Consider the following 12,028-nt stretch of genomic DNA (forward strand, 5'->3'; position numbering starts at 1 on the left):
CTTTCAAAATTTTGTTATTTACAGTAACTCAAGGTGGGCGTGTGGACCTTTGGCTTATGCTAATTCATACGACAATGTTTCAGTAAGTCGACAATTGAGTATGAGAAATGTGTCTCTACTATAAATAATTTTTGTTTGTATTCTTTCAATGTGCATGATTTTGATTGTTTCATTATTAAAATTGGCAGAAAACATATTGACTGTGACAATATGTGAATTAAAATTTAATAATAAATAGAAATTTTATGGTTCGTAACTTAAATTGTAAAATTTAAAAATTATAAACTGTTAATAAACTATTAAATAGCAACACGATAATAGAAGACTGTTTCCTTGAATCAAATCACATTTATTCGATAAGGTTTTATTTTGATTGAGTAAACATTTGGCAATTATTGCATCTGTGTAAAAATGTGTCGAATACTTTTAATTGTTTTTTTAATATTGTTTGAGTCAATTTATTGTGAAAATGTAACCATTGTCAGTACACCCGTTGGTAAAATACAAGGAAATATTACGGTTTCAATTCTCGGGAATAGAATCCACACCTTTAGAGGGATACCATATGCGGAAGCTCCGATTGGTGAATTGCGGTATAAAGTGAGTTCCATAATAATTGTTAAAATAGTATTCATAAAATGTGTACCCTAAAATCAGTACATCGCCATCCCACAACTAGACTGTGGTATGTGAAAAATCATCATTTTGAGATAATTGAATGCAATTTTGGCCACGGCTAACTGTGGTCACAATTTTACTACACTCACAGTCCATAACGCATAATTTAATTAGAAGTACGACTGTATTTTAGTGAATAACTCCAGAATAAAATTGAATTTAGATAATACAGCTTTACAGTTGAGTGGAGAATTGAAAAGTGACTGAATTTATTCGAGAAAACGGTAGAGGTTGGAAATATTTTTCCTATGGAGGGCGCGCGCAATGCAACATTTCAAAATGGCTAGTATAGAGTGAACAAAAATACATGGCAATATTTTGAATCATCGAGTGTGACAAGTCTTGTTTTCATAACAAACAGCGTATGAATGAAACAAAATATGATTTTTTTCAAACGTAATTAATATATTTTTAGTAGAGCCAGCTGGCTATCGCCAGCGTGTCTTGCTAGGTTTTGAAGACAGCTTGGCGTCCTAATGACATGGTGTAGGATGTTAATAAAATTGTGAAGTAAATCTAATAAAAATTATATGCATTGACGGCGGCCAGTGGCGCACTCAGGATTTAATATTGGGGGGAGCCCAAGGAAGAGAATGTAAATTAGTCCCATAGGCTCTTTTTCTTCTTCATATAATTATTTTTACATATTTTCACAATACACAGAGGCATATTTGTACAGTTTCTCCTAGTTTTTATTAAATTGGAGGCATAGTGGCGGTAACCGTTGAGCGTGTCATCAGCGACTGGCGGATTGGAAGTGACTAACAGCGAACATGCTGGACATGTGCGCCTAGTATGCTAAAACATTACTCAAATAATATCGGCTGTGCTACCCACTTGGTCTAGAGCGCTACAATATTTATGCCGAATTCCACTGAAAAAAAATGTTCTTTTGATTTACACCACCACTGACTGTAGTGGGTGTAGTCGTTCTTTTCGCCGAATGCTTATCGTCGATTTTTGGTTTTTTAATATTGAGGTTCCAAAATATTAATTCGAAATGGACAAAAAAAAGTATTATTGCATATAACTTACACACAAACCTACTCAACACAACACAGCCTAATATCTCATTTATCCGTCTTTTGTCTATTGCACTCGGTGTACCTACACCATGGCCCCCACATCCTAAAACGGGCCCTCAGGCTAGGATATTTGGCGGGCCCCCTACCTACCGCTAAGATTAAAGGCAGTGTGAAACACTACATTAACGTTTTTCAAATTGTGTTTTAGTTCAAATTAAGGGTACAGTGAATTATTAGCGATTTTTAATACATCTACTTTAATAATGGAGCTGTCGAGTATCGACATATAATAATCAGAAAATATATTGCACAATTATATAATTTAAAATGTTTATGGTCATGAAGTATAATAGCGCTTTTTTACTATTAAAGTTAATTTGTGATGTGTGTTTATCTCACTTATCTGGTCAACCCGACACGTCGGGCCCCCACAGCCCGGGCCCCCAGGCTAGAGCATTGTCAGCCCTCCCCAGTCATGACCTACACCACTCCAGAATTCGGGTGAACAACAAGAAATTTTTGACAGTTCCATTAGGGATTGGGTTTCTAAAAAAACCCGACATCAGTGTTTCGAAATTTTTGTGTTTGAAATAAAAATCTAAGAAATTTTTCTAAAAAGGGTGCTGGAGAATTACAAATCATTTTTTGCCATGTTTTTATTTGTCTAAGCCCAAGGTATAGTTTATTGGCTTTCAATTTCAATGTAATCATTCTGATAATTTTTATGTTTGGGGGGTGCTAGGGCCCCTAAGCCCCCCCCCCCTCGGTGCGCCACTGACGGCGGCTGTAGTTTTCTACTTGTTTTCTCCAAAAAGGTTTTATGAAAACTTCCCTGTGTGCTATGAAATGCTCAGCTTAGGAGTGATAATAGTAATTTATTTGAATATGAGTAATGCGTCTACTGAATAAATCACGTGTTCACTGAAGTGATTTTTATCACCACATTTCACAATTTTATTGTGGAAAGAGAATTGCTATTAGAAGTGTGAAATTGAATTGACTTCAATCAAAATTTTACCTCGGCGGGTTACCGCAATTACTATATTACCAGAGGAATGGAATTAGATTAGTGAGGCTTTCATCTAGCAGTGGATTAATTCAGGCTGATTAATTCTGATACATATAATAATATGTACATAAGACCGGAAGAGTAAAATGTTGACTGTATTTTAGTGTTTTCATTGAACTAAGACACACCCAGGGCTTCGAAGCAGAACTGAACCGAAAACTAGAAAAACCGTTATTTTTTTCGGAACCGAACTGATACATATATATTTTTATTTGAACTGGAAGAAAAACTGAAACGAAAAAAAATAATGGTTCATACATACTAGTCTAGTTTTACATCTAGTTTAGCTGGAAACTATGTATCAATACTATGTAAGCTATGTTTTAAACAGTTAAGGTTATACCTCAGTTGAGGCATGGTCTAAAAAGATCATGGCTAGGAGATGCGCGGATTGCGGGTTGCGGGTGCAAATGACGCATGCCGATCGAAATATAATTTGTCATATAAATCCAACATGCGTCCATTTAATGTTCTGTTTATTGTTCTATTAGTAACAATAATAATATATTAATTGACATGTTTTCTTTTTCTTCGACATTCTCTCTCCGAATGCCAGTGAGTCCAAAATTTCGTCGCGCCTATAGTTGAAAATTATTTGCCGTTTCATTGATGTATCGTCTTAAGTACATAGATTAATTAATTTTAGCCTCTCCCAGTTATAAAACTATTGATTAAAAATATTATTATGCAAAATTACGTCTCTATCTAAATGTATCAATTTTGTTTTGTTCACAGCCTCCAATACCCGCAGCAAAATTCAATGACACCTTTGACGCACAAAATGACGGCCCTGCCTGTTACCAACTTAGTACAAATTTTGAGGAATCTGAAGATTGCCTTCGGTTGAACGTGTACACTAAGCAGATTCCGAGTGATTCTAACGATGAGAAGAAAGCGGTCATTGTATACATCCACCCGGGAGGATTTCACAGCCTCACAGGGCGAAGTGACTTCGCTGGCCCGGATTATTTACTCGATTATGACATCGTCCTTGTTTCAATGAACTATCGCATGGGATCGCTTGGTACATATTTCTTTTCTATAATAAATGACTAAATTCAAATTTTACCCATCTATACCTAGTACAACCACATTTCATTACCTACCCAGTATTGAGTATATCATAGTACAGAGATCATTAACATATTCATATAGATTTTTCTAGAAATCCATTTGTAAAGATAGCTATAAGAAAAAATCCTAAAAAAAAAGGTTTTTTTAGGTATTTTCAAATGATGTATTGTCAACAAAGTGAGCTTAAAAATAATTACAAGATAAAAAGAACTTTTATATGCAACGTTTTTAAATTTTCTGTTGAATCATATAAACTTGACTTGACTAGCTTAAACGATCAAAAAAAATTGTACTTGATAGAAATAATAATGAAATGTAATTTTGACATGTCATATTGATTTCCATAGTAACACACGTATATATTAATAATTTAGTTGCTAGGACCCCAGACCCTTAGCAACCAATAATGGTGTCGAAATGACTTTTCATACAAAACAGAATTAACTGAAAATGAATTCAATTCCACTTAAAGATGGCTAAAAGTATTAATATTAGTCTGAAGCGTCCTTACTCAGCGGAAAACTTATAATGGTAAATCTATAGTTTCAGTGGATGGCGCATCGAAAGAATATTATATAATAAGGGTTTTACACAAACGTGGATTTATTGCTGTGACTAGAGTTGGAGAAAATCTCAATTTCGAGATTCGGGATTTCCAGAAAATAATTCTCGAGAATTCTCGAGATATCGGGGAATTTAAAAAAACCTGTAAAAATCCGAAAATCAGTGTAAAAACAGACAAATTCCAAAAAATATAATTTTTTTTATTTATGTAAGAAGACAAACGAAATAGAAGTAGGAAAACAAAAATAATTCAAAACATTACTTATTAATAATATAGAATTTAAAAAAAACACAGATTGTCAATCGCGTACGCTTTTGAGACACAAAATTCCCTGATGTTGCGAAAATTGCGCTCAAAAATTGTCATGACAGTAAGTCATTACTAATATATATACACATTTGTATCACGACAATAGTATTGCCGGCAATAAATCTACACATGTGTTAGTGTATAATTATTACTCGCAGGATTCCTTACTACTGGTGACAAAGAGGCACCGGGGAATAATGGATTGAAAGATCAAGTGGTCGCTCTCAAATGGGTTAAGGACAATATTGCATCTTTCGGAGGTGATCCTGATAACGTCACCATCTTAGGATACAGCGCTGGCTCCATAAGTGTACTTTACCATTTGGTTTCGCCAATGTCTAAAGGTATGTATCATTTGTTTTATAAAATGTGTTCATTCAATAATAAATATTATATAAGTGTTTTATATATAACTGAAATCTTCTGTGAATTTATAACTATATGAACCTTGCGGCGGTAGTTATGGGGCCCTCCTAACTGAAGTAAAAAAATTTAGCGAGCAGTCTCAGTGATAAGTGGGATCCCCACACTGGGTGACCCATAATAGTAATTAATATCCTAAGAAATATGTCAGAAAGTCGAATGTTTAATTTTGACAGTAATTAAAAAAAATTATTTCAAGAGTCATGCAGGAAAAATGAACAAAGCACATTGAACTGTGAACCAAATTTCAATTTACAGTCAAACTTGGTTATTACGAGGAAGATGGGACCGACTGAATTTGCTCATTATAAGCATTACTCATTATATTGTTGTATAACATTTTTCGCGCCACGTTATATTTAAGCATAGAACATAAAAAATCTGAAAACCATCGTAAAAATCCCCAAAACAAGCATGGCATTCATAAACTACAAAAGAAGTTGTTTATTGTAATGAAGTGCTGAGCTGCCGGCGTTGGTAGGTAACTACTGACTTCACAAGGTTTGGATTTTTTACATGCAATTTAGATGTACTTAGACACTTAACTAGTGTCATAAACGAAATCCGAGTTAAATCCGTTAACTAGACCAGCAGCATTGATCTAGTTAACTGCCCGGTCAGATTTTATTGCTTGAGCTCGAAAATGTTGTTTTTAAACGATCGACACATTAACAGTATTGTTTGGTTTACCCGAGAAGTAGCTCGTTATAAAAGTGAATAAATGTATGCAGAAAATCATAAACTAAAATGTAAAAAGAATGTTTCCTCATTACATCCGAGATCTCGCTATTTCCGTTATCGTAATAACCAAGTTCGACTGTATTTTAAAAAACTTTTTTATCTGTCATCGTTTGTCTGCTGAGGTAGATAAATTAATGAACGCTCCTCGTGCATAAGAAAACCCAAACCCGAATTGTAGCTGACAGAATTGAAGATTCAGCACATTCTGGACTAATTAGTATACAGTAAAACCTTGTTAATACGAATTCCATGGGACCGAAAATTGAAAAAAAAATCGAATTACGAATTATGAAATGTATGGGGGAAAAATATTAAAATTTTGAAAATTTTTATTTTTTTGATTTTTATTAATTTTGTTTCCGATCATAGATTGAACCTACCGAATTGGGTCATAAAACGACAGGATTATTTTTATAACCTTCTTAAAATAAGTAATTTTTGATTTTTTAAGAAAATACATCACAATTTTCAATGACTGGCTCATGAAATAGTGTACTTTATTACGATTCATTGAATATTTTTGTATGCCAGGGACTCTGAAATCATTTCGAATTACGAAATACGAATTAAAGGTATGGTTTTATATGAAAGTAATGTTCGAGGGACTTTTTTTTCAGGAAAATTTCGAATTACGGCGAATTTCAAATTATCAGTGTTCTTACTAACGAGGTTTTACTGTAACTGGAATAGTTGAATGAAGAATTTTTTTTATTGTGGATAGGATTGTTTCACAAAGCCATTGCAATGAGTGGAATGTGGACTCCGATACACAATGATTTCCCGTATGCAGAGAGACAAGCTATTCGGGCCGGGTGTCCGACTTACTCGTCAAAAGTTATGTTGTCTTGTCTGAGACAAATAAACGCCACCTACATCAAACACAATTATGAAGAAATGTTTGTAAGTTTTTTTTTAAATTGTTCTAAATCAATAATGTTAACTTAAGGTGACGCATCAGTGAAACGCCAAATAATTTTCAACTGTACGCGCGACGAAATTTTGTACTCGCTTCCCATTCATTGAGAGAACGTCGAGTCAGACACACGTCACTTTGCTGCGTGATGGCGACAGGCCAATTAATTCTAAAATCGTGTAAAGATGACTAAAAACGTTACCCATTTACTTTAAAAAGAAAACATGTCAATGAATATATTATTATTGTTACTAATAGAATAATAAACAGAACATAAAATGGACGTATGTTGGATTTATATGAGAAATAATATTTCGTTTGACAGGCGTCATCTGCACCCGCGACCCGCAATCCGCACATCGCCTAGCAACGATCTTTTTAGACCGTGCCTCAACTAATGCATGGCCTTAATACTAATAAACTAATGTCCAATTCATAACTGACTTTAAAATTGTCAGCTAATTTTTAATTTACTTTTCGTTCATACATAATTTCATTTTAGGAGGATGCCAACACCAATGATGGTATACTTATCTATAACTTGCTAACAGTGCTAAATCTGTATTTTATTACAACGTTTTTATTAGGTCGTATTCTTATTTGTCCGGTGCAAATCATGCAATCGATTTTTAATTAACTTCCCGACTAGCTAGACATTTGAAACTTTTAGAATATATCAGAACACGATGCCAATGCATATTTTTAATACTTTTAGCCATCTTTAAGTAGAATTAAATTCATTTTCAGTTAATTCTGTTTTGTATGAAATTTATTTTGGAAGAAATCCGTAATCCAATCCACTATTATTGGTTGCTAGGAAATTATTAATATATATGTGCGTTACTATGGAAATCAATATGAGTGTCAAAATGACATTTCAGTACTATTTCTATCAAGTACAAATTTTTTTTGATCGTTTAAGCTAGTCAAGTCAAGTTTATATGATTCAACAAAAAATTTAAAAACGTTGTATATATAAAGTTCTTTTTATCTTGTAATTATTATGAACTCACTTACGAAATCTTCATACTTTATCTTTGTTCATACATTGATTTCAGGAATACCTCGGGTACCCGGTCATAACTTGGGGTCCGGTAGTCGAAAAAGACTTTGGACAGGAAAGATTTTTAACAGACGATCCGGAAAAACTTATCAGGCGAGCCGACCTTTCAGACATTCCAATCATGATCGGCATGTCAAAACACGAATTTGTTTATCCAGCTCACCGTATGAAAACAAATAATTATATATGTATATGCAGCAAACTAATTAAGTAGAAGTGACATTTGACAAACAGAATTTGTTATAATATTATGCTATATCTGTTTTGCCTGTTTTTTTTAGTCATCATGGAACATGCTTCTCTAATTAAAGAAATCAATCAGGATTGGGACAGGATCCTTCCAATATTATTTAATTATGAACGAAATACTCAGAAATCGCGATCAGTTAGCAGAAAATTGAAAGAAACCTATCTGGACTCTCGCGATTTGTCGAATGACGATGAATCCCTGGAACGACTGAGAACTCTGTGCACCGATGGCCTGGTCGGTTTTCCCATGCACCATTGTGTTGATTTATTAGCAGAAAATGGGAATAATCACATCTTCTTCTACCGGTTTAGTTATGCAGGAAATGACAGTTTTATACACTTGCATAACTATACGAGGCATAATTTAACAAAAGGTATGTTACGTAATAATTTCACAAAATTTCAGATATCAAATTACTTCATCTTATTTCCAGCGAGAGAGCTGAGCTCGGTAGCTGCGGCAAAACATTATACTTTGAAAATTGACACATTCTATATAGCCGCCATCTTTGTGCAGTCAGTGTACCAGTAATATTATTCATATGACATAAACATATTTGGCGGTCAATGGTTTGCTGGCTCCGACTGGGCACATCGTCGCCAGCAGATGTGCACATAGCAAAAGTTGGGACATGCCATAGGTGTCAGCACGTCCCATTTGCTGACCTCCCCGCGGCGACCTCTAGGCGAGTGACCGGCGCCATAAAACTGGCCTCCCAGTTAAGGGAAGAATATCCCCGACAGAAAAACCTGGCCGTGACGACCTTCAGGGCCCTCGTGTACCTCGACTGCACAAAAATGGTGGATTACAATGCACCAATTTACAAAATATAATTTTTTCTGTGGCTACTAATTCTCTCGCATAATTTTTTTTTCAGAATGCTATCAAGTGTTGTAATGCAAAAAATTCATAAGGTCTTTTCTAGAATAGTCTACTATGGATATATAATATTTTTTTCAGGGCCTGTTCATAATGATGAATTATTGTATCTTTTTTCAATAAGCCGTTTTTTTAAGAATGCATATACAAGTGAACATAAGGATTATCCAACTGTATACAAGATGACCAAAATGTGGACAAACTTTGCTAAATTTGGGTAAGTATCTACTAAAATTAGTTGAATTGAGTTGAGTTGATTTAGTTTGAACTTCTAGACCAGCATTCTGAAGGCAATTTCAGTTTGATGTAAGCGTCACTTTTGTATGCGAATGCTCACATCTCTTTCCAAAGTTTGTATGAAAATTAGTGGTCCTTTTTTGCCATAATTTTCATACATTTAGGTTCCACCTCTATACAATAAGGTTTTCTTCAACATCATTGGTTAGACCACATTATGCATATAGGTCAAATAACACTTTTGCAAAAGATAGCTTTTAAGTTCTGTGTTTTCTTATATACGACCATGTCCGATCCTAATAGGATCATATGGGCCTCCACAGAGTACAGGTTTGAATTAACAGATTTTATTTTTTACGAGAAATGGATGTCAGCCACTTGCTCAACCTATTAGGTCTATACCCTGACTCACACACAAGTTGAAAAACAATATGTGTACTTGCCAGACCCAGGATTCGAACCTGGGACCCACGGCGTTATAGTCCAACGCTTAAGCCGCGCGGCCACCGTGGGTGCAATATTTTCTTAGGGGGGAGTATTAATAGTGGTACCACGGAAATCTATTACCGGAATTATTAAACATGTAATTTTATACAATTCACTGAAAATTTAGATTTAATAATACTTTAATTAATAGGTAATTATCTAAAAACAATAAAAAGTAATATCATTTCAATTCAAAAATTAATTTGGAATTTTTAAAAAATACACTAAAATGTACAGACCAAGGCGTGTATGTGTATTGTGGAGCTATAAGTTAATTGTAATTTTTATTATAGTAAAAAAACACCAACGCTTTGTTTATTGCTGACATAGGTTTGCTACAAGATTAAACCTTCAAGTCAATTTATAATATTGAAAGAATTGTATATGAACAAGCCATAAATATGCAACGAACCGTTTTGAATTATTTTTTAACTTAGTCAGGCAGGTATTTCCTATTGATATATTTTAATTGGTTATGTATTACGATAGTCCCCATGACATTGTCTGATTTTACTATTGTTTACAGTAATCCAACCCCAGAAATTGATGACAAACTGGACATCACATGGCCGCTATTTGATAAAAACAACAAGTTGTACATTGATATTGCAGATAAAATTAAAATTGACAAATGTTTCCATTGCGACAGATTTAAGATATGGGACGATCTTTTTCCACTTGAACCTGATACGACCTATAATGTAACTAATAAATAAAAAGTTATTCATAATTAAATTTGTTATAAATATTTATATTCCGTACAATTTGAAACATCTCAGAAACAATCTATTAGAAAATCATTGACTGAGTGGGATTTGAACACATATTAATCGTTTGCCAAGAGAGTGCTCTAATCATTGAGCCACTGACATTAATGTCCTTCTGTTTACATATGGCCACCATATGTTATGTTATTTAAATCAAGGTATCAGAATCAATCCAAATTTTAGTTATGACATTCTTGTAAAATGGTAACCATTTTTTTTGGAGGCTAATTAATTATATTAGTTAATGCTATTTTTAAGTTTGTCAAGAACCATAAAAAGTAAAAATAAATAATATTTCAGATAATTATTTCTGTATAAATAATTGGCCCATTTGTTCCCTGAATATCGCACGTTGCGTCTAATAAATTGGCATAGCTAATTATCTCAAGTCTGTCAATACCTAGTCGACCAATGGATGTCTAACAATCTCTTTCATCAATTCGTCAACTATCGTCAACCGCCGATCACTACACACAACTGGCACTCCAGCTGGTTTACTCGGGGTCATCATTATAGAAAATATTTTTAGAATGCAAAGCTTTTTATCGAACATAAAATATTACATAACTTTTATGTTGGTAATTCAACTAGACAACACAAATATGGACCCACCAAAACAAGCTGCTCCGCAGTACACTCGGTCTTAATCGAGCGTATCACGAGGCCCTACGTTTGGTGTGAAGCATACTCAAGACTGAGATCGCCACGCTCTCAAGTGAGCTTTACTGAAAGACGTAATTTAATAAAAAGTGCCATGGGAGAGAAAGGCATGGGACTTAAATTTTTTAAATATATAAAAAATACACACTTAAATTTTTTAAATGCAATATAATTGGCCTTTACGGCGACCAGGTCGGATGGCCCGATGGGGCAACAGCTGGTTGGACCGATTTGAGCATCTCTTCCCTCTTGGAGCACATTCTTGGTCATTCCCAGAGGATGTGGTTTGCATCCTACAGTTCTCTGCCACATTGACATGTTGGCCGGGTAACAAGTTAAAACTCATAGAGCTGGCAGCAAATTCACCATGGCCTGTTAAAAACTGACTGGTGTAGTGATCAGGAGTCAATTTGGTTATCTCCAATCGCCATTGTATATTCAGAAAACAAATATCTGTGTCTGCAATTTAACTAGACAGACAAAATCGAAATAAGTATAGATGAAAATAAACAAACCGGCCAGAGCCTATGTTAGGTGAAGTTCCTTCCACGATTGGCTGTCGGTGGTGAGGGGGCAGGCAGGAGGCCAACCAGTCGTTCACTCCGCCTTCGATGGCATCCCAGCTGGTGTGCGGACTGTACAAGGCGATGCGTTGCTCCAAAAGCTTGCCCACAATCCTTTCTTTCCATGTTCTGTTCATTCAAATATATTCAAATCAATTCTTACCGAGGATATTATATGTCACAGAAATCTGCTAATCTAGTCAAATATAAATGTCAAATAAAAAAATAGGTATTTTTTTGTGTGTTAGCGGCATTTTACATATAACACCACTGAGGCCTATTTGTTTTTTTTTTACCGCGACATTAGGTACATGTACATTACACAA

General features: G+C 34.5%; 3 protein-coding genes across 3 annotated transcripts in view; 2 read left to right on the forward strand and 1 right to left on the reverse strand.

Moving 5' to 3' along the window:
* Positions 1 to 12,028, reverse strand: part of LOC147064410 (NIF3-like protein 1) — a 39,618-nt gene that overhangs the window by 14,614 nt on the left and 12,976 nt on the right. The window contains exon 4 of the mRNA XM_085957934.1: positions 11,655 to 11,831. Coding sequence (XP_085814060.1) covers positions 11,655 to 11,831 — 177 coding nt within the window. The remainder of the gene's footprint in view (positions 1 to 11,654; positions 11,832 to 12,028) is intronic.
* The window catches only part of LOC147064411 (uncharacterized), a 39,060-nt gene that overhangs the window by 8,049 nt on the left and 18,983 nt on the right, over positions 1 to 12,028 (forward strand). The gene's annotated exons all lie outside the window — the stretch shown is intronic.
* On the forward strand, positions 67 to 10,784 carry LOC147064412 (esterase E4-like). The gene is made up of 8 exons (XM_085957932.1): positions 67 to 600; positions 3,508 to 3,796; positions 4,879 to 5,064; positions 6,606 to 6,784; positions 7,856 to 8,024; positions 8,142 to 8,483; positions 9,071 to 9,206; positions 10,239 to 10,784. Exons 1-8 carry the CDS (start codon positions 412 to 414, stop codon positions 10,426 to 10,428), a joined length of 1,680 nt encoding a protein of 559 aa, XP_085814058.1. The 5' UTR covers positions 67 to 411; the 3' UTR covers positions 10,429 to 10,784.

The sequence above is a fragment of the Rhyacophila brunnea genome, unplaced genomic scaffold (genome assembly GCF_057557595.1).
Source record: "Rhyacophila brunnea isolate RB1 unplaced genomic scaffold, BYU_Rbru_1.0 scaffold_7, whole genome shotgun sequence".
NCBI lineage: Eukaryota > Metazoa > Arthropoda > Insecta > Trichoptera > Rhyacophilidae > Rhyacophila > Rhyacophila brunnea.

Bases quoted from the DNA above. Each gene is read 5' to 3' on its own strand.
- LOC147064412 (XM_085957932.1), top strand. From the start codon at position 412: ATGTGTCGAATACTTTTAATTGTTTTTTTAATATTGTTTGAGTCAATT. The intron at 601-3,507 runs GTGAGTTCCATA...TTTTGTTCACAG, and splicing joins TTGGTGAATTGCGGTATAAA to CCTCCAATACCCGCAGCAAA. The intron at 5,065-6,605 runs GTATGTATCATT...TATTGTGGATAG, and splicing joins GGTTTCGCCAATGTCTAAAG to GATTGTTTCACAAAGCCATT.